The following is a 27,999-nucleotide window of genomic DNA, read 5'->3' as shown; positions in this document are numbered from 1 at the left end:
GTCACTGCTACATTTGCAGTGCTAGCTTGCACTGTAAAAATATTACTGTGTAACTTTTCAGTTATTGACTCTACTATTTACAAGTGAGGGCACTTTGCTGAAATCTACCAACTGCTCATGCGTGAACACACTTCACGGGAGCCACACCGCTTGACATGTTGGATGATCAGTTGACAGCATTTTCGTCACCAGGAGGAAATTTTGCGGTTGTTGCGAGAGGAAAGGGTGCAGGACCTAGAAGGTGTGCCTGTAATAGCACGTTCAATGGAGCGGAAGGTGTGATATGCACTGTTTATTTTGGCTTTTGTGAGCTTCACTGCCCGGGTAGAAAGCAAGGAGACGAACGCTAATGTCCTTCATTGCATAAGGGGAGCAGAGTCAAGGATACCAGTGAGAAAAAAGGCTACAAAAAAAACTGCACGCTACATCTATGGCACACAGGGCATCTACATGACGACAGCAGCAGCTAGCAAATCATGTCAAACACACTTTTAAAAGCCACTTAACTTTAGTTTGCTTTCAATCTTATATGTTACCACTATATAGTCTGTTTTACCTATTATAAATGTAAAGTCTACATAACCCTCGACTACACAACTTTTACATTTCTCTACAAATCGTGAATGCTTTCCATTAGGTATAGACATCAACTACAACTGAGTACGGAAAAATTTTTGTCAGCAATTTCACAGCAATAAATGCACAATGCAATTATTTCGTATCTGTTAGACCACCACATCTTGCTTACACTACAACAGCGTGTATGCACCTAGCGATGCTCACAATGCTGTTGACGTCTCAAATGCAGCCACACACTCAAGTAATGCATGTACTGTGCACGGGTTGTGTCAAACACGCCGATTACACTGTCTCGGACAGCCTGCCCTCTCAGATAATTCAATCGAGACTCCCTGTTTCGGGGCAGACCGTGTCCTATGGAGTCGCCGTTGTTATTAAGCTCGCTACTACTGCTGGTGCTGCTGTCGTCATCACTTTCATCATCATCGTCTTTGTCGCCCTCAGACAGCCGAAGGTTGTGTGTGCAACACAGCACATGCAGCGACAATCTTGGCCACACGTTCTGGCTCGTAGAGGAGGGTGCAATACCGCTGCAGACAGCGAAAACGGCTCATCAAGAGCCCGATACACCTCTCCACTACGCAACGCAAGGTGGCATGTGCTGTGTTGTACTTCCCCTCGGCTGTTTGCATAGGAGGATGGCTGGGAACCGGGGTCAGGAGCCACGGATCCAAGGCGTAGCCGCTGTCACCAGCATGGAAATGGAAATGGTGCACTGAGTACTGCTCTGACGAGAGGCAAGTTAACAAGTGAGGAAAGTTACAGCATGATTCAACAAAGGTAGGGTTCAGGCGTAGCAGACCTTTCACTGTCGTGAGTCCCAAGTAAGAGCACGAGTTGGGCATGTCTACCCCGACACAAACTGTTAACTAAATTACAAGCGTACTACTTGGTGCCCCCCTGAAGAAATCAACACTTACTGGTGCTACCAATGATACAGTAGTAGCACTAATACGTGTTGCTTTCTTCTGCTCCTGGCAGGTACTTTGTAGCATTGTTGCCAAGTACCTGCCAGGAGCAGAAGAAAGCAACACGTATTAGTGCTACTACTGTATCATTGGTAGCACCAGTAAGTGTTAATTTAAGTTACAAGCACATGCTTGTAACTTAACACTTTTAAAATTGTCAGTGCTAGCACTAACTTGTTTGATTTTTTCTACTTAGGCAGGAACTTACTCGTGTACATGTTATTTAGTTATAAGTTTGTGTTTGGGCGGACATGGCGTTCTATTCACTAATTAAGCGTGATTGCGACAAAAAATGCTCTGTCTTACCGATGAGGTTATACGCCGGGATTCGCGATGCGCCCCGCATGGAACCGCCGGCGCAGCCATGTCGTCCGCCAGACGAATGCGTCGTGATCCGACCCCGGTCGCATGGGATACACGGTCAGGATCCTCATGTCCGTGTTGCAGATCTGCGGCAAATGTGAACGGATAAAGTCCGCGTTGACAAGTGCAACACAACTGTCAAAAGAATGAGCAACAGTAGATAACATGACGCATACTTACGAACATGCAGTTTTCGGCGTAGTAGCCCTTCCGAGACATGAACGCAGTATTGCGCTCACCCTTGGGTGCGATAATGGCAATGAGGCTACCGTCCGTGCATCCGATCACGCCGGGAATAACGTCGCGCCGAAGGTAGCCTTTTCTTCGCACGTCTTCGGAAAATGGTCACACTTGTTGCGGACCCCTGCGCTTACGACAGCCTCGGCCACGCGTCGCACGCACTCGCTCCCGGTCGACTGCGACACCCGATCGTCTCCTCGCTCCCTACGGACGCTTGCAAAGAAGCGCAGCAAAGAAGCGCAGCGCGCACAACACCTTCCGCTCCACCGACAGTCCCGTCGCTCGCTCCCTTTCTAGTTTCCCCGCCAGTTGCTCGCAAAACAACCGCTCCGTTTGCTTCAAGACAGGAAAATGCCGTCGAAAATGGTCATCCGGCATGTCAAACACGTTGTGTGGCTCTCCATGTCCGCGTCGGCGACGGCGAAAGGCCACCGAAGGGGGAAGCCATATTTTATGCGTTCTGAAACGACCCTAGCTCCAGCGGTGCTAAAAAACTAAGGCTTTTGCTCCGCATACTGAGTACGTCAACGTCATTTTGACGTAGCGGGTTTCTGCGGGCTCCTGACGTCGCGTCATCGACAGACAACATGGGCGCGGCCCGGTCATTTTCAACCAATCGCAGTCGGTTGATGACGTCAAAAGTCATAGGCAAAAGTTATATAATTGCAACAAAATAGCACCCCAAGACACATATTCATGAGAAAGGGGCTCCTATATTACCCATAGCCAGAAATGTATCCACAAATTACACCTCATTATCCCGATGTGTTTATGAGCCGCACTCTGCTGCCTGTATTCCGTATTATGACAAAAAGTATAGTTTCTGCAGTGTCAGTAGCCTAAACGTAAAACAGAAAATTGAAGCCATCACATCAACTGTCATATATCATAAAGTGCAAGAAAGAAAACTGAAACTGTACCTCGCAATACTCGCAATGCAAACTTTGATGCATGGTGTTCATTTCAATTTACTATCTATTCAAGGGTAGAAATATGCTGTTCAGATGGTAAACATGGTTAATATAGCAAAATTTCATAAGAATTTTGTCCTCCAACATGTGCTGCTATTGGTCATGCACATTTATATCAAATATATGGTCGAAACATCACTAAGTCGAATTGTGAATCATTTAAAAGTTAAACTGGCTTCTCCACATGTAGGGGAAATGCCGTAGGCATTTGAGAATGTAATAATACACAATCATTTGTTTGCACAAACTTCCTGACTAAAGGCATTTAATGAAAAGCTAAAATGTATTACACGGCTTTTGTCTTTTCGCAGCAAATTCATCTACTGCATTTATAAAACAATGCACTTTTTTATCGTGTGAGTCCAAAAATACATAGCAACTTATTTAACATAGCGATATAAGTTTCAATAACTCGTTGATTAGGTTGTCATTTCAGCAATAAAGACGAGAGATTTTCATGCACAGGAAAAATAAGTGGCTAAGAGCGACGACTGATCAGTTGTTTAAGAAGGAAAAACTGAGTTTGGCTATGTAGTGTTAAACTATGTAACTTTAAATAATGCACATATTTTATAGATCACCGGACAGGGGTCTTTGGAGATAGCGGGGAGAGGCCTTCGTCCTGCCATGGACATAAAAATAGGCTGATAATGATGATGATGATGAAACATTGCCGGAGGTGACCGACCCTCATCCAAGAAATACTTTTTACAGATTAATAATAGACCGATCTCACCACGAGTTGCACTACGCCACCGCAGCCGCGGTGCATGCCGGTAACTAGAGTTCTCGGCCGCGACTGCATCGTTGCGGCTGCATTGGTGCTGCATCCGAGAGCTGTTTATTGAGGACTCATGCGTTGTATAGATTCACCGCAATGGGTGGATTCACGTGTTGCGTGCCAGGATGCTACAAGAACAGCCTGAAGCACAAGGGCACCAGTTTTCATGTGTTCCCGAAGGATACGAAGCTCCGACAGAAATGGGTGCGACAAATAAACAGAGTCGGACAGCGCGGCAAGTACGGCAAGTTTTCTTGTTTAACGTGTTTGAGATTTTCTTGTATTTAATGCATGACGTGTTATTGCGCTAGTGCGTAATTACAGGATTGCTAAAGCACGACTGATGGGCTGATCAGTGACCGCGAAGCGGCATAGCGTGTGCTCGACCCCCTTACCGAGGTGATCGCTGCAAGCGGCAGCTGATACAACCTGTTTTACGCGCGAAACAGTGTTCGCTAGAACGTAGTAATATCCAAGCAGGTTGCTAATACCTAAACTGACCTCTTACGAAAAGTGATGAGTCAAGCGTCTAGCACCAACGATATCTCTGATGCAAGGCAAGCTTCTCCAGTGCACGGCAAAAGAGTTGGTCAGCGGCGCCGGCGTTTCAGCCGACGGCGCCGCGGGTGTTTCCCTGTTCCTTTCAATCTGATATTATTGCGATAGCAATTATATGGACACTTGAACCGGATTTCTGCCGTCGGCGTCGCCGTCGTCGTCGTCGCCGTGGTCGTCGCCGTGGTCGTCGCCGTCGCCGTCGCCGTGAGGTTCCCTATAGATAAAATCTTCGCCGCGCGCCGTATGCCCGAGAGGAAGCGTGAGGGGACGCGCGCTATCACGGAGAGCGAACGCACTCAATCTCCCACGCGCAAGCAAGGAAGCAGGAAGCCAGCGCCGGAGGGAGCAAGGGGAGGAGGGGGGGGGGGGCGCACTTCTCTGCCAACAACCGCGCTCGTCGCTCGCTCGCACCGTCTCTTATCTCCACACGGCATTCGCCGCTCAGTTTCCGTTGAAGCGATAGACCGCACGTACCTTCGCCCGCTGCCGCGTATGCTTGCTGCCAGCGTTTTGACAGTCGTTGTCTGCTGTCATTCAGTGTGATCTCTTCGTGTTTGTGCGCGCTCACACCACGCTTGTTCATTCAGTTCGTAATAGTCGGGCCATATTTTCCAACGCACGCTACACACGCAATGCTGCCCGGATCGGCAGTGCAGCGCTACAGGTGTGTCCCTTCGCACGCGCTGCCCACGGGAAGCGCTTCTCATCAACACCACCGTTTCACACGCGCCTTCTCGTGGTCGTCGAGTCTCTCTTCATGTCGGTCTACTTACGCTGCAGCACACCTGCTTACTTAATCAGCTCATGTTTACTACAATTCATATTGCTACCAAAGCCGCTCACCTTACTTCGTATGGCATTGCTGTGTTGCTATCGCATTCATTGCTTCGCCCTTAGGGCGAAACTGTGACATTTTTTACTATTACGAGCAGAAGCTAAAGTGGCAACAACGGTAATAAAACTTGGCATCTCACGAGCGTTGGCGGCTTTTATTGGCGCACCGTGCGCTGTACTTCCGAAGTGTTAAAGCATAGTGACAATATCGGCGCTGAGCCATCGGCTGCGAGCTCGCCGCCGCTTATCCGTAGCTTTGCGCCCGCTGCCTAATGACTCACAGACTCAGCCATCCGTTGTGCAGAAGCAAATATTTTGTCGTTCACGAGACTGCCCCGACGTTCGCGGCAGCTCTCAGACTTTTGAAAGCTGAGCGCTGCGAGTCGCCGTTCCGCTGGCATGTACGCGCCTATTTAATAACCTCCTCACGGAGGGCGATTCATCTATGTTCACGTCAAACGCATACGACCGAGCCCTGCATTGACATCGCAGTGTGTACGCGAAGCTGTATTTTTCGCCATTCACTCGTTTTCTTTTTTCACCATTCTCTCTTGGCGTCCAATCTCTGCAAAAGACCTCACTCCTACCGTTTTGGAACGCTATCTGTTAAGCGTATAATTTTGCTTATTTTGTAGTGCTGGGTTAGTGATGTCTGTTACTCAGATTTTGTCCAGCCTCATTCAGCTGCGGTGTCAACAATCCTGTTGTTTGCTGCAGCAAGAGATTTACTTTGCGTAACTGCAATCGAGTGTGAGGGGGAAGCATTCGTTCAAATTCATCCTCAAACCAGTTTTTTTTTGAGGTTTATATGGGATCATAACCGGCACGCGCAATGAAAACAAGCTGTGAATATTGCATGACCTGAAATGATTCAAACCAACTTAAGTGGTCTGAGATGAAATGATATTTATTTATTTTAGGTTCTCACAGTTCGTCCCTACTACTGGCCACAAAGTTTGTGGCGACCATTTTGAAGGAGGCAGAAAATCATACATGGTTCGGGTGCCTACAATCTTCCCCCTGAAACAGAAGACTGTCAAGAGCCGTCCGTTGATACGAATGAAGGTACGTGGCAAAACATGAACCATTCCTCCAGTCGGTAGATTACGATGAATGATTAGATTTTTCGTTAGGCAGTGCAGTCAAAGAATGAGACGCTTTGATGTCCATTCTTTCCGTGCCACTAATGGAACTCTTTAATCTTTTTTCAAAACTAAAGTGATAAATTTCTTGTTTTTCATTTTTTCTGTCATACCCTTTGCAGCCTGGTGATGCAACTCACTCGCAACAGCCAGATTCCCCTGCACCCTCACACGAGGCCAGCTGTGACGATGGCCTTACTAACAGCAATGGAGAAGAGCCAGTAGAAGTTCAGCAGGACTTATTTGCGGAACACTCCTATGCATATGATAAAGGAGACGAACGTGAAGTTGTCAACAGGCTGAAGGACTCAGTCACACAGCTTGAAGAAAAGCTGGAAGAGGCAAATGCCACAATTGCAGCACTCAGGCAGCAGCTAGAAGACAGTAAAAAAAGCAATGGTGAAACAATGAAATTCTGCAACACGTTACAACAGAAAAACAGGTGCCTAAAATTGGAGTTATCGTCCACTTATAATCAACTGAAAGAGGCTCGTAACAGAAAGGAAAACGAGTTTAATTATGATGCTCTCGTGAAAGACGAGAAAAGGCTCAAGTACTACACTGGTTTCAAGACGCAAATGTTGCTGGAAACTTTCTGGTCCTTACTGGAAGAAGATGTCAACAGTCTTCAATTTTGGAAAATGAAGGAAACGACGAATCAAGACAGGAAGTTCGTGCTCGATATGAAGACTCAGTTGATTTTGGTACTGATGCGTCTTCGGCTGGGCCTCGATGGTGAAGATCTTGCCTACAGGTAAAATTATTTTACGAACATGCATAAAGGCGAAAATCATTTTTTAAACCTGATCAGTCACGTTCAACTTACAGGTTTGGAGTGTCAACAAGCACGGTGTCACGTATCTGGATAACCTGGCTTGACTTCCTGAACAACAAGCTTCGCCGGGTATTTATTTATTGACATTACCCTACAGTCCTTAAAGGAGCATTGAGTATGGGGGGGGGGGGGTTAGAGAAGAATGATAATAAGTAAAGCGTAAAAGAAACTGCATTGAAGGAGAAACAACGAAAATTGTACATTGGAAGGGAAAAAACACACTATAAGCAAATGCAGTAGAAGACAAAACAAAAAAGAAAAAAAATTTATACAAAGTCAAGAGAACACATAAATTACAACTGCTCAAGAAATTTGGCAGGCTCTTTTAGGGAAACATTATTCCATAGTCCGATACGCGTAGGAGTGCAGAATTATTGAATGAATGTGTAGGGCTGAAAATGTGGTAAAACTGATGTGATTAAGTCAACTCAAAGTACGTGAAGGAACTTCAAGCGAGGGACGACTGGTCCACGAGTTATACTAGTACTTATGAACGAGATACAGAAAGGTAACAGAGCGACAGGAATGCAAGTTAGTAAGGGCAATATCGCGTTTAATTTGGGTAATGCTAGAGGCATGATTATACATAAAAGTTATGAAGTGGGCAGAACGATTTTGGATGTATTGCAGTTTATCTATTAGGTATTGTTAATGAGGAGACCAGATCGATGAAGCATATTCCAGTTGTGGGCGTACAAACGTTTGATAAGCCTGTTGCCAAATGGTAGATGGGGAATGATGCTGATTCCAACGCAAGAATCCCAGAGTTCTGTTAGCTTTCTTGCATACACCAGGCAAGATTAGTACAGAGATAAACACCAAGGTATTTGTAAGTAGTTGCATGGGAAAATGGGCTGAACAGATTGAGTAAGGACAGTTAAAAACCGATTTCTTACGGATGAAAGTAAGCACACAGCATTTAGATGTCTTAAATGTTGTTTGCCAATGATCGCACAGCTGATTTATTAAGTGGAGATCCTTTTGTAAAGTTACGTGGTCTTCTTGGCAGTTAATTGTTCTGTAGACTACACAATCACCCAAGAAAAGCCATATTGAGGAAGAAATGTTGTTATTAATATCATTAATATTAATTAAGAAAAGAAGAGGGCCTAATACACTACCCTGGGGCACACCCGACATAAGAAATGATGTAAAGGAGTTATATAGTTATTCACAAATATAAACTTCTATCGATTAGATAAGAAATTATGAAGCCAAGATTATGTTAAGGAGTCAATCCAAAGTGCAGTTAGTTTAGCTATTAGGTGACAGTGAGCAACTCGCATAGTCGAGAAAGATGCAGTCAATAATGTTGTTATTATTCATGCCATTATGTAAACCAGACATGAATTCGAATAGTTGGCTTGACAGGATTTTTTGAATGTGGCACTAAATCCTGCTTCGAAACGCCTTTGTTTTTTTTGTTTATTTCTACTATTCCCACTCATTATGCTGCAATAAAAATATAAGGAAGCCTCATAAGGCGTAATGAAATAATGCATGCGCAATGTCATTGTGTATCTACTTTGTGCTGCTTCATTGCAATTTTTCAGTAACTGTGAAACTCACAATATCCCCCGTGCACTCCTCACTGTTCTCAGACAAGCTTTCAGACAGGTCCCAAATGCCAATGCTACAAATATTTCTCTGGCAGCGTCCAAATGTCATGCTGCAAGTAACAAGCAGAATGGAAGCTACGAGACAACCTGTGGCAAAAATATGCTCTATGGTTTAACCCCTTTAAAGAGACACTAATGTAACAGACAAATGTGTATAAGACGAGTGTTCCTGCATCGATACAGGCATTGATCAGAAAATGAGAACATGGTACCCTGCTTATAAGACACACCTCATGCAAGGGACAAGAAATGCTCCCTGGTGCACGTCCTATAGAGGGGTTCAACTGTATTACACTTTTTTTATGAAACACACAGCACATGTAACGACCAGGACACAGAAAGGGAACTCAGGACAGTATGACACACAATTTATTATATTAGAGCATTTTTTCTCACATATATACAGGGAATCGGCCGCTTCACTGCGCATGTAAAAAGCAGATAAATGCTTCCCATCAACTTGGAAACATTGGTCACTAGGTGATGGGAAGTGTTTAACATTTCTCAAGCTGTGGTGTCTGTTTTTACCCAGAACCTGAATATTTCAGGCACTGCTCACACATATTAAGGCATAGATCACGCTTATGTGAACTGCAGTGGTAGGCAAAGCGCCCCCATCTTTACCTTTCGCCAACCCACTGCAGTTCACATAAGTATGAGTCGTGCTTGAAATAGATTCGGATTCTGGGTAAAAACAAACACCACGCTTCGAGAATTGTTGGAGGCATTCCATGTAAAAGCACGAGGTTCTTTATGCATCAGTGATGCCTCTCACAGGCAGAAAGTTCCCAGATCACAGGTTATGATTTGGGTGGTGCACGCTGGATGTTTGCTCAGCTTGCAGCGCATGTCCATGCCTATACATTTCATTGCACTATATGTTGAATAAACAGTCGAAAGTTTGCGCTCCCTTTGACCCCTTTCCTCATTATTTATTTGGAAAAAAATAACAGCCATTCTTTCTTAAATCACTAGGATATGCATATGGGAAGCGATCACGAATGTTACTGTATACACACTAAAACTCGCAAAGATGTCAATTTATTCCTTTGTATTCCATCTTGTGACTGCTTTCGAGGACAAGGTTCACAGAGTATATAGCACAAACTTATGTTTTCAAATTTGATGCAGGTGCCAATATGGATGCCGTCCCAGCTGTGCGACAAATACCGACCTCAGGTGTTCCTCGCGAAAGGCTACGACACTGTAGATGGAATAATGGACTGCACAGAGATTTTCATCGAGACACCGTCGCCATTTCGGGTCCAAAGTGAGACGTTTTCCAACACAGCACAGCGCAACACAACACAGCGAAGGGTCTCATAGTATGCAGCCCCAATGGTTTTGTTGTGTTTGTATCAGACCTAGCACCTGGACGTCTGTCTGACAAGGCCCTCACCAACTCCTGTAATGTTTTAGATAAGTTTTCTCCAGGACGGAGCATAATGGCAGACCGTGGCTTCACAATCCAAGACGAGTGCAAGGCACGATCGCTGCATCTGAACATTCCACCTGTCATGGATGGAAGGCCGCAACTCTCCGAGAAAGATGAGGAAGAAACAAGACGCATAGCAAGTGTGCGGATACATGTTGAGAGGGTCATTAGGAGGGTGAAGACATTCAAAATTTTGTCGCATGTATTTCCAAACAGCATGGCAGATCAGCTGAACAAGATATGGCACATATGCGCTCGTTTGACTAACTTTGTAGATACGCCTTTGCTGTAGAGTTTTGACGGTTCATATTTTTAACCATCCCGTTACCAAGGGAGGGAAAGCGCACTCAGGGAAGGCAGAGAGTTAGACGGACTGACGAAATTAAGAAGTTCGCAGGGATAAAATGAAATCAGCTCGCACAGGATAGGGTAAATTGGAGATCATTGGGAGGAGCCTTCATCCTGCAGTGGCCGGCCGAGAGTGATGATGATTATAATCCCACAATGCCATAACTATAACTCGTATGTAAAGACACGCCGACTAATATCAGCTTTATTGAAGCAATAAACATTGCACATCCCCCATCAAACATACACACTCAGTGAAACTCAAAATACATGTACAGCATTCCCTCTACCACAGTGAAAAACAAGCACTATCACAGCAATGCACTAATAGAATCGGGATATTACCCATCATGAGGTTGCATTGTGTCTATAAACCTTGTGAAGAAAGAACACAAGTATTCACTGCATGTTTTCGTAAAATAAATAGATTCATTTGCTCAAATCAGCTGCCGATGGTTTTATGCAGCTTCATGGTGTTCATTTCAAAACAGAATTTTTAGCACACTTCACCTTGACGAGAAGTGGTACTGTTCAAAAAGCTCCGAATCTCCCATCAAACATACAATACACACAGTGAAATTCTGAATACATGTACAGCATTCCCTCTATCACAGTGAAAAACTAGCACTATCACAGCAAAGAACTAACAGAAACAGGATATTACCCATCATGAGGTTGCATTGTGTTTATAAACCTTCTGAAGAAAGAGCACAAGTATTCATTGCATGTTCTCGTAAAATAAAAAAAATATTGCCACAACATTCACTTCCATATATTAAAGAAACAGCCACTATATCGATTCATTTGCTCAAATCAGCTGCTGATGGTTTTATGCAGCTTCATGGTGTTCATTTCAAAACAGAATTTTTAGCACACTTCACCTTGTCGAGAACTGGTACTGTTCTGAAAGCTCCGCATCTTGGCAAAAAAATATCTACCAGACTAGATTCATGAAGGGTCCTTCTAAAAGTGCACCTCGAAATGACAAAAGCTAACAGTTGTTCTAGGTATAAGGATCATCCACCCTTAACTACCTGCATTTAGGATGGTGAGTTTCAAAGGAGCCATTAGTGATTGGATAATTCGCACTGCTCAGTTACCATCTTTTGGTAATACCTTGTTTGTTGTGTTTCTCATTTTCTCTATTCGATTGTAATTGTTAAGTGCTAGGTCTGTAACTTTCTGTTTCCTGCTATTGTTTTGTTTGTTGTATCTAATATCTGACATATTCATGTCCTTCCCTTTGTAAAGCCCTGTATACTTTTTATATTGTCAATAAATGTCTGCTGGTAATGTTTCCTGCAGGATCACCTGCATCTACATTAGTGGCTGTCTGTTAGCACCACTTATTAGGTTAGGTACAGGTGTACCATGCGTAGTCAACCAGCAAAACTTAGTGACACCACAATTATGTTTTTGAATAACCACCATTCTTACTCTAAATGTATTCTCAGCATGCCAAAGCAAAGCAGGAAGAAGTGACAGAATAAATACCATGTTTCAGGATCTACTACTACCATAGGTCGGCAAAAAAATTAGAGCTCACTCAGACTCACTCAAGAAATATATATTGCTCTGAGGGCTCACTCGGACTCAGTCTCACCAAATTTTCCTCAACCGGACTCACTCAGACTCGGGCTCACCAAACTGTTTCTGAACCAAGCTCACTTGGACTCAAACTCACCGACATATTACTCAGCCGGACTCACTCATGGCTTGACCTGAGTGCGTGAGTTGACTCACGAGTCCGTATTAGCCTAAAATTAGCTTTCGATCGAGGTGTCAATGCTCTTTAACGCCAATATCTCACATAATCGGTGCTCTACGATACGCCTTTTGATCCTGTACTTTCAAGTACGAGTTATCAGTGATTTCAATCCAGTAAGGACATTGTTATGAAATGTGCGACTCACACGAGATATTTTTATCAAGAACGTTCATGAAAGAGTTTGCGGGGGAGGTCATGTATCCCCCACCCCCTAACTCACGCCTCTGATAAATAAATATTGAGGTGGCACATGAACGCTAGTGTGTTGAGTTATGTGTAAATAGACTTGAGTATAAACGTAAGCCGATAGAAGGCTGATAGTAATGCTTAAGTTGAGTAGATAGGACCATAGGTTGCTAATAAAAGGTGGAGCTCACTCAGACTCACTCAAGAAATACATTTTGCGCTTAGGGCTCACTCAGACTCGCCAATATCTTCCTCACTCGGACTCAGACTCACTAAAATTTTCCTCATCTGGACACACTCGGACTCAAGCTCACCAAAATATTACTCACTCACACTCACGGACCGATCTGAGTCTGAGTGAGTCGACTCATGAGTGAGTTTGCCGACCTATGACTACTACTACTACAAAATGCCTAATAGAAATTTTGAAGTGCTAACTGCCAAGAAAGGAAGGCACCAAGTACTTCTCACAAAAAAATTTGCACCGCTTCACCAGTTCATCGAAAAAACTCTGATCAAAATTCACAGAAACTTGCACGCACTTTTGTTCACTGTAAACGAAGAGGATGCAAGATTGTAAGCAGCTCACCCCCATTTGCATTTGTACTTGGGTGAAGTATCTGCTGCTTCTCTTCAGATACCCATCACGTAGCTCACTCTTACAAAATGTGTCAAGGTTCATTGGACTCTTAATTTCCAGAACACTAGGCTCACAACAAAGGCATTTAACAATGCCATCGGGGCTTGCTCCTAGAAAAGAATTGCTCCGGCACAAAAGCAGACCGCACTGTTCGACCTGTATGTCCAAGTGCCCTTTGTTTTGCTCTATGAATTCCTTCCTTGCATTATCCTCACACGACAGCCCTCGTTTCATGGCGTATGTGGCTCGACACTTCTTCCCCATTATGGCACTCAGAAGTGACCGGGCATCATGAGGCCCCATTTTTGTTTCGCATGTTTTGACCCACGTGTACACTCTATGTGCTACTGAGGCCATTATAAATCCCTTTCTGTAATGGTGCCACAGTGTTGAGCCACTCTGCAGCCTTGTCGCACTCTCAACAGCAGCCACATCATCAGCAGAGTACACTAGCGTCTGTGACTTTTTTACGGCGTCAAGCCAGCGCAGAGGCATGCTTTCACGCACATTGTTGTCTTTTGTTGACTCGGTGCTTTTGTCACACAAGAAATCATTAGCCTCTAAAATGTCAGCGAAGCACTGCAGTCCATTTTCTTTTAGTTTTCCATGTAAGCCAATTAAGGTTCGTGTCGTCATGACCTCTCTTTCTGGCTTTAGTGATGAATATTTCATTCGTTTGTTGTGATGCTCAGGTGCACTGCTGAGTCTCTCCCAAGTATCCTTCGAAAAGACAAGGTCTTCAAAGCTATGTGGTACATTTCTCGGATCTCTCGGTTTGTACCATTGCCTTTCTGTCTCAGTACACGCCAGCAAGGTTGGCACAGTTGCAAGGTCATGCTGAGCTATATACATCAACCCATAGAAAACACAACACAGGTGCTTACATGCAGACCCTTTGCCAGCAACACAGGCGCAGGTGCCTGAAACAATTTCTCCATCACTTCTTAGTAGCCAGGCTGACACCTTATATATAGTCCTTGTTGTCATTGATGCCAGAACGTCTGCACGCACAACAGTCTCTGAGCTTTCTATCTTCAAAAACTCAAGTTTCTGCAGGTGCCCAGAGGTGAAGAGGCGCAAACCTGCATCTCTGTGCTTTTGTGCACCCTTGCCTTCAATGTACCTGCGTAGAAATGACACATTATGTGAATATTTCATACAGTATATTGTGTGAATATCTCTCTGATGATAAGTCCTTAACTACTGAGCATTACTGTTTGATAGTTCAACTAAATGGTAACACTGTCAAGCTTCTACTTTCACATATACTTTGTAAATCAACGTATGTATTGTGCTTGTAAATGAGCAAATAAATGATACTACAGCATCTCACTAATTGCTGTCGTTTCTGCTGTCAATCCTTTTGTTTTCTTCTATATGAACCCACAATCTCCTGTTACCAAGCTTTACATGGCACACGCTTGAACTATGTATTTGCGATGTAATTTCAGAGCGCATTCACTAAGGTCCTGGCATGTCACTTAGGTGCTGCTAACATGTAACTGGAGAGATGCGCAGTAGCCTGTTGCAATACGTTTCCTTTCATTCAACTTACCTATAAATGTGCTCCTTTCCAAAGAATTGATTCAGGGTCCTTGTTTCCCTGGTCCATTCTTGCTTGTTAATGTTGCTTGGAACTAATGTCATGATGTTTTGTTTATTCCTGCCAGAATAAAGAAATGGTGAAAACATTTTCAGTTTTTTTTTAATTTCCCATGGCATTATGGAGCATATTGCACTAGTTCCATTGCTCATTTAACCGCAATTGGGACTAATGTTTACAGCTTGGAATGACTGTTCCCATGTTTCCTTGTATTTTTGAATTCAACACTGCACAATGATCCTTTTAAAAGCTCTCAACGATAGCTCTGCTGCCTGGAGCCTCAACATGCTTCTTCCTAGTTGTCATTGTTGTAGAAAAAGCAGTATACCGCGTCATATAGCGTTAAAACACCGGATAAATTGAAATGAAACACTTACATTGAAGGTCCGGGCACAGTCTTCTACTGCGTTCCGTTGTCTTACACGTCGAGGATTCGTGCAAAACGCCGATGTATCCAAAGCGCGAAGCTTGCAGCCGCGCCAACAACACTCAGGCGTGCGGAGAGTACTCCAGTTAAGATGGCGGCAGCTCCACTTCCGGAAACTCGCGCATGCGCAGATCGTGCGGTGAGATCGGTCTATTGTAGCGACAGCAGCGCGACGCCGGCGCAACACCTGCGCGCGGTCGGTATGCGCGCTGCGTGCGCTCTGCGAACGGTTCTGCGCATGACGTCGTGCGCTTGATCGGAGAGGGATTTCGGAGCGGCGCCAGCGCAACACCTGTGCGCGGTTGGTATGCTCGCAGCGTTCGCGACGCAGAGCTACGACGACGACGGAGACAACGGACATCGCGAGAGCCTAAGGAGCTTCGCTCCTAAAAAGGTCATGGCTTTTCGGTTTATAGCATTGTTGTCTGAAACAAATGCTAGTCCCTTGAATCCAAGTGACTCAAGGTCAATGATGAGCTTGAGCCAAAATTTATGCAATGCTTGTGCATCGATCTGTGCGACTGGTAAAATGTGAACCACATCCTTGTTGCTCGACAAAAGGCTCTGCAACATGAGCACATATGCTGTTTTGGCCAGATTGGAACTATTAGCTGCGGCACCTGTAACGAAGCCTGCTTTGTATTCAAAATAGGTTTAAAGATGGATCTCATACATCATTAATGCTACAGTACACTCATGCTCGGTCATTGCTTGCAAGACATCTTTAGCATAGTTCAAAAAAAAGAAACCTTGCTGCTCAAGAGCAGGATTCAAGTGGAATGACGAACATAATCGTCGAACAGTGTCTGAGTGCGGCAGCTTAACTTTAAGAGAACTTCTCATGAACCTGTACGCATGCGGAAAAAAAAGGTATAAAGCAGACCTGAAAACACAAGTACATCTGGTGGATATTGAGGCACGTTTCTCAGCCCAAGCTCGATTTGGCTTCTCACAAATTTCAGTACCTTTAAGTACCTGTAACGCCTGTGTACCTGTAACACCTGAACAGACAGGTCCTCTAACACCCCCACTAACGAACGCACCGCAGGATCACTGGCGAGGGAAGAGGTCAAGAAACAAAACCGTTGACTGTCTAGTGATCCCAGTCCAGACGTTTAAAGTCTAGCGACGGAAGAGCACAGCAAAGTTCCTCAAAACTGCAAATTTTGTTCTTGCGATCTTCTTGCAGAGCAACAAAAAGCTCTATCGCTTTTCGCAGCGATGGTGCATCGAGCCGAGCCTTCTTTTCTGCAGGAGCTTCACGCGCTGGCGTCGGCTCATATTTCTGGCAGCCGGGGCAAACTAGGGACAGCAGTTGACTTGAAGCGAACACGCTCCAGGCATCACTTCAATAAGTTTTCCAGTCTTCAAGTCCGTGTACGTTGTAACGCTGACGAAGTCACTCGTCTGAAAGTGTTTTGCACACACCTAAAACAAAGCAAAATGGGGGTCAGTTATGTTTAGGGGACAAGCTCACTAAATTCGGCAAGCGAAATAAATTAGAACCAAAACACTGCAAGCGATGCAATAAGAAAAGTTACAGAAAAAAATGTTGCATGAAGCACGTAAGTTTTAGCACAAGCATTCTGAAAAGCACAACAAAAAGCGATGCTTACCATTGCGTGCTTACTCGGCACGAAATTTTCACGAGATATAGCCTTTGTCCACGCTGCTCTTTGTGTCTCGTCCACAGGAAACTTGTAGACGCGGACACTCGCACTGCTCGGACCACCGCCATAGTTCGATCGGCAGTTTGGGGCGCAGCAACTGCCAGGCATTTCCGAATATAAACAATTTCCGTCATATAAACGAAGCCTTCGCGGATGAAACAGCTTGTACAGGTCTCCGGCTCTTCCTCGAAAATCCACCCGCAGTCACGCCAGCCACATGCGTACCAAGTCAACAAACACCACCTGGATATATAGAAACGTTGCGGGTCGAGAAGGTGGAAAAGACTTCCGACGCTGCTCGACGAGTGCCCAGTGCGGATGTGGTCGAAAACCTGTTGTCGGTGCGGCCACCAGAGGCACCCACAACAGTCACGGACGCCGCGCGCGTTTGCTGGGAACGCGGGAAAAACGCCAGTGCCGCCGACGGCGTCGACAACCCAATCTAGGTGGTATTGCGGTAGCACAGCCGGATCTCTTAGCAGTGACGTAGTTGCTGGGAGAGGAGATCATGCGGGGGTCTTGTAAAGTTATCTAGGTAGTGTTGCTCTTTCGCGCGAATGGTGGTGGGGGGATGGAAGTGAGCGAGGGGGGGGGGGGCGGTTGTGCTCCGGAACTAGCGACCCGGCGCAAGGGGATCTGGTAAGTCAATCTCGCGAGCTATAGGAGGAAAGTGTGAAGGCAGCGTGGAAGGGAGGGGGTGCGGCTTCGACTCTGCCAACAACTGCGAACTTGTACTTTGCGCTGATGCGAGCGGTCGCGCGCACTGTATTTTGCAAGCGATCTGCACACAGCTCCTCCCTTTGTATGCGCTGTGCTTTCGCCGCTCAGTTTCCGCTGAAGCGATAGACAGCACGAACCTTCGCTCGCTGCTGCTGTCGCGCTCGCTCACGCCAGCGTTTTGACAGCGGTTATTTGGGGTCACCGAGTGTGATCAATTCATGCCTGCTTGTGCTTGATAATTCAGTTATAAGCGCATGTGTCCAAGTTTATACAGCCGATAAAACTGCTATCCTTACTACGTATCACTCTCTTCTAATTTGCTATCGCAATTGATGCTTCGCCTTCGGGCGAAACTGCCACCTTTTTATTGTAGAAACAAAATACATGCAATGCTTTTTTTTTTTAATTTAGTTGGTAGTAAGTGCTCTGTTGGACCTTTCCTTACTTTCTGTCACACCAATGTTTTGCTCTGTTTTAGGCATTATGATGAGCTGTGTAGACTGTTTCGCGCCTCAAAACAGATTGCTTGTGCAGCTGTGGTTTTTTGTTTATTTCTTATTCGGCGCATTAGAGGGATTATACATATATTGACACAGAATACACTTGATTCTGCAATTGATTTGATTGCACAATCAATTTTTAAACTGCGTAAGTTTTCATTAAATAAATAGTCAACCACTTAAAATCCCTGCAAAGAATCGGCAATAATTTTATTTTCCTTTAACAATTGGTAAATTAATTATAGATAAACGTTAAATGACACGCGCAGTATTGTTTGTCGTACCGGAGTAGGTAATGTTTTTTACGTAGTTTACATGACATCCATGCTCCTGAATTAGCACACTTGTGTTTATCGTTTACTATCCGCATCGAACATGCGAGTCATGGAATTGTTCACAAATGTACTCACTCATCGATGAAAGTATACCGGCGTCTACAGCAACGTATGTGAGAGTGACGAGTACGACAGCGACTTGGCAGCCCGTCATTATTATTTCTTTTAACTGAAATGGCATCCAGGAAGGCGGCTTCCCTCCTTCTCTCCAATTGGTTTACAGATGCAGGCACTGAAGCCGAGTCTGCGACGAGAGATTGTAAGCTGTGGGAAACACGATATCTAAGTTTTTTTCACTATGTCGAGCCCCATATTTCGATATCAGCTATGTGCTACCTGCTCGAGAAATGTTTTGCTTTTGTAAGCCTAGGACGTGTCACAACGTAGGAAAAGAATAGGGTGATAGGTCATACAAAGTGAAGGTTTCGGAACATTCTGCGATATATTGCGTCCAATTCTTACGCCTCCCACCGTTAAGTGCGTCGTTGCTGCACGTACTTCTGGTTTATTATTTTTTCAGTATGTCTGGGCGAGCAGAAAACCAATAAATACAGATCGCTTACAAGACACACATCTATTCAGTAAACTTTGGCGACAGGGAAAGTAGGAACACTGGGACAACGCGTATTACATTTCCTGGCTTTGCTAGATATAAACTGAAGACTGCAAGGCACAAACTAGTAGGCGAGGGCCTTTGTTAAGGTGTGGCCGTTGAGTACATCACTGTGTCACATGAAGCGGGCGCAGTGGTTTTCTTCGACTGCTGCTGTTTTAAGCAGTGTGCACAATATCCGTGTCGCCAGTTTCTTTTTCATTTTTAACGCAACCTCAGTTTTTTACTGGCATCTTCTTCAAACTTTCGTTTTACGGAAACTGCGTCATCGCCCGATATGTTTCAACACAAGACAGCACACCTAAACCTAGGCGGTTCATAGGCAACAGCCACGGGAACTGTTTTGCGCAGATGGCTATGCGATGGGCGCGCATGACTCTCGTATTATGGGCAATTCCTCTGAAACAAAAATAAACGAATATTGCTATTCTCGGCGGAACTGAAAGGAGAACAATATTCTTCAAAACGCGCCTTGGTTGTAAGTTGTTAAGAATGAGCTCAAAATTGCTTGATCTTTATGCAGTTCCACGGCCAGTCTTTAGCGCACGTCAGGTGTGCACGAGACACTGGACGTGTGCTGCAGACTTGCCACGATAGGTCCGAAGTACTGCGCTTCGGCCCCTCGATCCACCTGAAAGCTGCCTGCTGTATTAATTTTTTCGAAACTCGTGAGAAACGGACGCATTGCGTTCAAACTTGCTTGAACGAGCGCGGCGCCTCCAATATGTTGGTCGTTCTACAGTTGATTTGTCATTCACTTGCTTCGTTCTAAACCTCCCCATTCACTCCAACGCATTTACTATTGGAAAATAAATAATTATTATTGACAAATAATGCTCTGAAATATAATTAACCTTCTTTATTTTTTTTTGTCAGGCATAGCGTATGCTTCTCGAAACTGAGGATTGTGTGGAAGTTTTAGAAAAAAAACGCTTAACCTTCCACTCGGCCGCGCAACGCTGGAAACAGCGAAGCTGAACGATCGTAGTCCAGCATTTTCTGAAAGTGCGCGTGAATTTTTCATCTTATTACTCATGATGATGATAATTTCTTTTCGCGCGTCTCGGCCTTACGGCCGTCACTGAATTGCGTAGCGCAGCTTGCAACACCGACATCTCATCGCAATACCGAGAACGCGTTCCAGGAGACCCGCTCCGTGAATGCGTCTCTCTCTTTCTCTCGCTCTCATTTTCTTTATCTCTCTCTCTCTCTCGAGCATAGCCCGCAAAACCTACTCTTCACCTCGCAGAGCACGAACGCGCGAATGCGCCAGCTGTGGACGAGGACGACGACGCTCGAACGCAGTCATATGGTTGGCATAACGGAAAAAAAACTGTATTGTGCTTTGTGTCACGTTGTTTTCCCTGTGCCCTTGTACAGGTCCGTGCACAGTGGAGGCCCAGGCAAGGATGTTCTAAAGAGAGTTAAAAAATGCAGGTGCCGCCAGGAACAAAAACATTCTTTTTAAATTATACATGGGAAAATTACCAGTTAAAACGTTTTGGAGGGAAAGGAATTGTTTTTACCGTGGGGATCACATTGTTTAATTTGCAAGCAGCCAGAGACAATCGATCATGCTTTTTTTAACACGAAAGTGTTTTATGCCGGGGTCCACCAAGACTTCACTGACGTATTTCCGTCACGGAAATACGGAATGACGTTTTTACAATGTACACGAACATAATACAAAGAAACCAGAAGAAAAAGTTCCACAAACATGCAAAATTTGGAAATCGAACCCACGACCTCTCGGTCCGCGACGATAGATCGCCGAGCGTTTAACCCATTGCGCCACAAACGCATTTGCAGAGAGCTACACAGACGCGCCTTATATATCTAACACTCCTCCGTGTACCCGCGCTCTTGCTCGGGGCGGTGCCGCCGCCTACGAGCAGAAAAGAGAATTACTGCATTATGACACTAACGCGCACCGACAGTGAACGCTTCGGTGGTCTCAGCACTACGACGCCTCGATGCCAGCATCGAAGGGACGCTGGCATCAAGAAGCACTACCAACGCCACCTAGGTGGCGTTCACCGTACTCAGCACAGCGGAGCGTGGCCTCCGCAATTAGCTCTGAAAATGTTTCTGAAGTTGATCGCGGAGGCTGCAATTACGACGCGCTGTACGCGCTGATCTGACTCGGTGACGATTCAGTTACGTGCTTTGTCTTGCGCGTTGTATTAGTGCGCCAGTTACGTGCTTCGTCTTTCGCGTTGTGCTAGCGTGGTGCAGCGTAGTGCAGCTTCCATATGCACGACGGTTGCTCATGGTCATCGACGTTGGTAGTCGTGATGGAGGAGACGTGCCACCAGGCGTCAGCGTGGGTGCATCAACGCCTAAGGGCGCTTTAGCCACAAAACACCAATAGACATTATATATCAATGTGCAATAAACATTACACTACTTCTGTGAAGACACGTTTCACTTTCGTGTTCTATACCGATTCCTATATAAGAGGATCAACCACTTTTTTACACTGTTGGGAAGGCGTTTATTTTTGGGATGTCTTACAGAGTATGTCTGACGGAAAGAATTTCCACTTGACTAGTATGGAATTCGGTACTTAAGCGCATATAATGAGGATGGGCTGCCTTTTGATTTAATTATGCTTATGGGCCTCCACTGTATTTGGCGGTCTAGAATGGAAGGATATTACGTTAATACGGATGCATGACCTGCCCGAATTTATTATCGTGAGAGCATGCACTGTTTTGTTGAAATCCATAAAGCATTAGCGGAACCCCACGGGTGGCTCTCAAGAGTAGAGCCGCTTGTGGATTTGCGCGAATCCTAATTAGACGCAGCCAGCATGATGGTGGTTGACTACACCTTCCCCTAATGTATATTGTAATCTGGGTTTATTATTGTGACTGTTCTTTTTGTGATATGTTGTGTGTCAAAGCCGGCAATAGAGAAAAAAAGTGGCTGTATAGTCTAGTGGTTACGACGCTAGCCTTGGGTGTGTGGATACGCGGGTTCGAATCCTGCCTCGACAAGAAAGTTATTTTTCTTTTGTTTCTTCATACGAACCGCAAATTACGGTTGGCTTAAACAGCCTCGCGGTTAAAGATCGCGTAAGTCATGTATACATAACATTCCACTTATAATACCTATTTATAGCATCGCAGGAAAATTAATGTAGGTGTTCTTTGTAAAGTACACTGAACCTATGTGTATGCTAGGGGGGGTGTGCTAGATCTTGATGCAAACACGATGGTTCTTTTTTAATCTGTATTGCGAAAATATATTTTTGCTACTACAAAAACCTACCAGACTGTTGCAGGTAAAAAATGAAAGGGCCCCTAAACGACCCAGATGTCGAAATTTAGTTGTGGTGTTGCAGTTGTGCTCGAGTCTACAACGAACACGTAGCCGCGAGAATTTTTAACAGCGAAGCTGTTTAGCCAACCGTAATTTGTGGTTCGTACCAAGAAACTGCCGCGCCGTAGCCATGGCAACCAGGAGGGCGGCGCATGCGCACGTGGTGTCCTCCTCGCCAGCTCCCTCCCTTCTCGACCCCCGCCTCTCTTCTCTCCGCGGTGCGCTGAGCCTGGAAAAAAAAGAAAGGTGAAAGCCTGAACTAGGCCGCGGAAAGCTCAAGACACAGGGAAGCTGGTCGATTGATATCGAGTGGCTAGCCTCGAAAGCGTTCGGCGACGGCAAGCAACAGGGTTCTTCGCATTGTGCCAACTTGGTTAGCCTGCCTGCGTTTGTGGCATGCCAGGAACACTGTCGCTCGTAGGCGCCGACGCGTCCAGCGCTAGTCACGCGAAATGTTGCGAAAGGCAGGTGACTGCGAAAATGATCGCTCGAGAATACCTTCCTGCATGCGCAGTTAAGTTAAACCAAGATAAGTCCTAGCAGGAACCAAGTTAATACCTATCAGTAGCAGCCAGTAACACTTGAGTAGCGACAGTTTCGCTGTGCCTAAGCTTTGCACGACCGAGTGCACACTTGTCCGTTTTTTTTAATGGTGCCGTATTAGCGGAGTTACACGCGTTTGTGACCGAAACATGGCCCTCACTCGTTGCGCTCTTTCCTTCGCTACTCTCCTCGTCAGCTGGTCTCTCCTCCTCGTGGAGTGCTCCTCCAAATGCCACGTGCATACGTCATCGCCAACGCACTTTTCAAAACACAACTTCCATTTAAGGCACGTCCACGCTAGCGGCAAATATACCGACTTCGAACCGGCCTCCAGTGCCGTAGAACGTTTGCCACGCGAGAGGTGTCCAAAGTAGACGGCAGTGCACGGCTGACGGGCAGTCGACTACCGCGAAGCTGCGTGCCTCCTCCACCGGCGACGAAAACATCGGCTGCAGCTTCTGTTCCAAGCAATAATTTTCGCTAGATGAAGCGATGCATAAATTGTACATTTTATGAAAAACGATATCCACTGTCAAACGTTACACACGAACGAAAGCTCCGATATTTGTCGAGCTCAGCTGCAGTGCACGGCAGCTGCTTCCGACGGCAGACGACCAGCTTGGTTGTGCTCGCGCCGCAGGCGACGGCGCCGGTAATATGAGCGTCTTTTCTTCTTCATGTACAATTATTGTGAAGAGCGAGAACAACGATAAGAAAATATTACTGCTTGTGAGCCTTGGCGATTCATTCAGAAGCGCCGCCCGCTTTAGCTTTGAAGTGAACCGGACAAGAGCGACGATATCGGCGCCGTCGAGCGATCAGAGGCGGTGATTCTGCCGCACAAATTGGTCCCGGTCTCCTCCTCTCTACGGCAAGGCACTCTCGCCTTTCACGAGCAAAACCGCCGTCAAACAGCGGCCCGCGAATGGCGAACGGCGTGCGGTGAATTACCGTGCCGGTAACGCGGACGGGCCTCAGCCGCGGCTCAGCGCTTCTCGGCTACCCGCTGTTGCTGCCGTGCGCGTCCGTGCTCATGCGAAGCGTGCCGCTATGGATCCTTTGTTGCGCGCACGTCTAGAAAGGCCAACACTGTTGGACTCTGTCCGCACAGCTAATCAGACCGCTAAGCACGAGTGTGTTGGAACGCGAGCGATTTGGCACTTGCGTTGCGGGCTGTAATTACCGATTCGCAAGTGCGCACAATCGATCAATACGACGAGGAAGAGCGGGGAGCGCGCGTACCTGCTAGCGGACTAACCGGAAATCGTAGGTTCTTCCTCCATCAATAGACATCGTCGACCCGGTTGACATCACCAGATGCACCCTAGTGACATCGTGACGACCGCTGTGGATACCGAAAATGCTCGGAGACGAGCACGGCATTGTTTTTTTTTAACACGAAAGTGTTTATGCCGGGGTCCACCAAGACTTCACTGACGTATTTCCGTCACGGAAATACGTCACACGAACATACACAACATAATACAAAGAAAGAAACCAGAAGAAAAAGTTCCACAAACATGCAAAATTTGGAAATTGAACCCACTACCTCTCGGTCCGCGACGATAGATCGCCGAGCGTTTAACCCATTGCGCCACAAACGCATTTGCAGAGAGCTACACAGAGACGCGCTTTATATATCTAACACTCCTCCGTGTACCCGCGCTCTTGCTCGGGCGGTGCCGCCGCCTACGAGCAGAAAAGAGAAGTACTGCATTATGACACTAACGCGCACCGACAGTGAACGCTTCGGTGGTCTCAGCACTACGACGCCTCGATGCCAGCATTCGAAGGGACGCTGGCATCAAGAAACACTACCAACGCGTTCTCGCAGAAGCACTACTAGGTGGCGTTCACCGTACTCAGCACAGCGGAGCGTGGCCTCCGCAATTAGCTCTGAAAATGTTTCTGAAGTTGATCGCGGAGGCTGCAATTACGACGCGCTGTACGCGCTGATTTGACTCGGTGACGATTCAGTTACGAGCTTTGTCTTGCGCGTTGTATAGTGTGTCAGTTACGTGCTTCGTCTTTCGCGTTGTGCTAGCGTGTGCAGCGTAGTGCAGCTTCCATATGCACGACGGTTGCTCATGGTCATCGACGTTGGTAGTCGTGATGGAGGAGACGTGCCACCAGGCGTCAGCGTGGGTGCATCAACGCCTAAGGGCGCTTTAGCCACAAAACACCAATAGACATTATATATCAATGTGCAATAAACATTACACTACTTCTGTGAAGACACGTTTCACTTTCGTGTTCTATACCGATTCCTATATAAGAGGGATCAACCACATTTTTTTTATTTTGTCGCGCGCCCACGGCGCGTAGCGCTGCAGCGTTTGGCATCGTTGATCGTGACGGCATTCTGAACTAGATGCGGGTGTTTACTTGAAATGTTAAAAAAATGGAGGTGGTTGGGGCCCTTTAAGGAGTACTAGAACGTTTCTATCACCGCTCCTGGTTCGATTTTTGCTGCCGAGAAAGATGACGACACTGTAATCTTCTAAGTCAACAAAATAGCGAGCAGTGTTCGTAAATTTAGATAAATAAAATCCATTTAGATATCATGTGAACATCATTAAAAGGCAGATCATTTTATGCAGGATCTTATTGCAAATTGAAATATAGGTGGAACGAAACAGATAACAACACGGACGATCTATATTCCTCTGCCAGTTCAGATGAGCTATGCAATGAAGGTAGGGCAACCCACATTGGGGAACCAGTCGTAGACCCAATCTCTTTAAAGGTCACAAAATTCTAATGAAAATGTTGCCGAGCAAATCATACAACAGGACTGTAAGGCATGAACCGGCTGTTATCGGACAAGTTGCCACCATTACGTTGAATGTCTTGACTACCACTGAACCAAATGCTGAATGCTTAAGTCTTGAATGCCTGTATTTATCGTAAAATCACGTCAAGATGCGCATCAATAATATTTTTTTATCGCACGCACCTCTGAAATAACCAAAATGTCATTTCCTGTTGCTTTATCAAATCATGCTACACACTGAATAGTAAAAACACCTCCCAACAAAGAATTTTCATATTAAGATACTTGTTTTGCAACCAGACGGCTATGCGCGCTTGCGCAAAGTGTCGTTTGCTTCTTCGCTGCAACCTTTTTTGTTTATGGAACCTCCAAAATTTAGTATGTGCATTTGGTGACCTACATCAGTTTTGCTCCAACAAAGCCCAGCGTACTTTATAAATTACACTATCGTACCGTTTCAAAGAATAAAGCGCCACTCATGAAACTTTCATAATGTATTTACAGTGTGAAAACATCATTTCACACAAGAAATCGTCTTAGTGTAACAGGTAGATTTTTCTTGGACCCTTATAGGTAAATCAAGCTAAAGTGATCGATTAGTGCTCGAGTACCTCTGAAGCCTATATATGTAACGAACCATACAAGGACGGTGCGGTCTAATAGTGGGGAAGAGGAAGACGAAGATTAAGGCAGTCTTCGGGCGACCATGTTTGTCTCCGTCCGCAACCTTCTGCTCGCGTCACATATATTATCACTAACAGAGCTTTAGTAGCCGAGAAATTGAGGTAAATGCAACACAGGATTAGGACTCGCCCAGAACATTCAAGTACTACCCCGATGACGAAGGCACGCCTTATTATAATGATGTCACTAGTACTCATCACTCGTAATAAAAACATCATTTTATTGTACTATACAATACAGAAAACGACACTTGTGCAGCTCTACTTTATTCTATTGCGATAGCATTTATGTGGACGCTCCAAGCGCATCTCTGCCGTCGCCGTGGTCGTGGTAGTCGCCGAGATATTACGTATAAAGTCCAAACAAGGTAAAATCGTCTCCGCGTGACGTACGCTGTATGTGCGACTAAAAGCTTGCGAGCGAGGATCAACCGACGATCGCGGCTCAATCGCGCGCGCTCTATGGGAGGAAAGTGTGGCGGAAGCGCGCCGTCTTCTTCATGCGCGAGGCAAGGGGGCGAGGTAAGGCAGGGGGCGTTCCACTAAAGCGATCTGCGAGGTGAGCAAAGTGCAAGCAGTGCCGGCAGCTTCGTATGCGCTGTGCTTTCGACGTTCACTTCGCGTTGAAGCGTTAGACGGAATGAAGGTCAATTCGCTCACTGTTGCTGCCGCAGTTCCTCACTCCAGCGTTTTGACAGCGAGTCTCCGAGGTCATCGAGCGAGATGTGTTAATGGTTACCTGTTCCCGCGTGGCACCGTGCTTGTTAATTTATTTAGTAAGCCAATGTTTGCAGGTTAATACCGCCGATAAATCTACTATACATAGTTCGCTATCGATGTTCGCTACACTTAGGTCGCTATCGATGCTTCGCCTTTCGGGCGAAACTGCGACATTTTTTAGAAAAAAGAACTTCTAGACGTTACTCTTGACAACGACGGGGGGGGGAGGGGGTGAACGAAAGGTTTCGTTTTATCCACTTCGCGCCGCCCGCGCGAAGTAGTTTCGTTACCGCATAGTGTAGAGCTGGCGTTCCTAACTCGCCAAACTCACAAGCTGCAATTAGCAGACAATGCCACGTCCATATGATGTGGCCAGGTTCTCGAACAGTCCACGCCACTTGTCCAAAAGTATCTGCAGCGGCGAATCCACCGTTATCCTTAGCTCGGTTCCGTTGCGTATTCACCTTTGCATTTTCTGCAAAAATCGCGGCGCCGTATGTCGGGTGCCGTTTTAGTCAGCGATGGTATAAAGGGTGGCGTCACAGTGCCGGAGACGTTGTCGAACTAGTGCCACACAGCAAGGTCGTACGGCAGGCGTTGTCATATGCAATGTAGAGCTCAGGTGGCCCTCCACCGCAGTCGACGAACCGGCCTCTGTGGACTGTTTTCCGACGGCGGTGTTGTGCTCGGAGCACCCAGCAGCAGCCCACCATGTCATGTGCACAGCCAGCGAGGTAGCAGCACTGGTTCTGCTCTCCCCGACGCTCGATCGCAAGTCTCAGACAACGCCTGCCGTTTCTGGACCAGTTGCCCAACGGGGG

General features: G+C 46.0%; 2 protein-coding genes across 2 annotated transcripts; one reads left to right on the top strand and one right to left on the bottom strand.

Annotated features, from left to right (window-relative positions):
* The first annotated feature begins 3,840 nt into the window (after window positions 1-3,840).
* On the top strand, window positions 3,841-12,013 carry LOC125946377 (uncharacterized). Its single transcript, XM_049669218.1, has 7 exons — window positions 3,841-4,141; window positions 6,215-6,359; window positions 6,559-6,878; window positions 7,265-7,340; window positions 10,022-10,160; window positions 10,253-10,465; window positions 11,979-12,013. Exons 1-7 carry the CDS (start codon window positions 3,999-4,001, stop codon window positions 12,011-12,013), a joined length of 1,071 nt encoding a protein of 356 aa, XP_049525175.1. The 5' UTR covers window positions 3,841-3,998.
* A 1,047-nt stretch (window positions 12,014-13,060) lies between these two features.
* On the bottom strand, window positions 13,061-14,914 carry LOC125946376 (uncharacterized). The gene is made up of 2 exons (XM_049669217.1): window positions 14,823-14,914; window positions 13,061-14,390 (listed from the first exon to the last, which is right to left on the bottom strand). The coding sequence occupies exons 1-2, from the start codon at window positions 14,912-14,914 to the stop codon at window positions 13,061-13,063; spliced, it is 1,422 nt and encodes a 473-aa protein (XP_049525174.1).
* Between the last annotated feature and the right edge of the window lie 13,085 nt (window positions 14,915-27,999).

This window comes from Dermacentor silvarum, chromosome 6 (assembly GCF_013339745.2).
Source record: "Dermacentor silvarum isolate Dsil-2018 chromosome 6, BIME_Dsil_1.4, whole genome shotgun sequence".
Taxonomy (NCBI): Eukaryota; Metazoa; Arthropoda; class Arachnida; order Ixodida; family Ixodidae; genus Dermacentor; species Dermacentor silvarum.
Note: the sequence above shows the minus strand (reverse complement) of the source record. Positions and strands in the feature narration are given on the sequence as shown.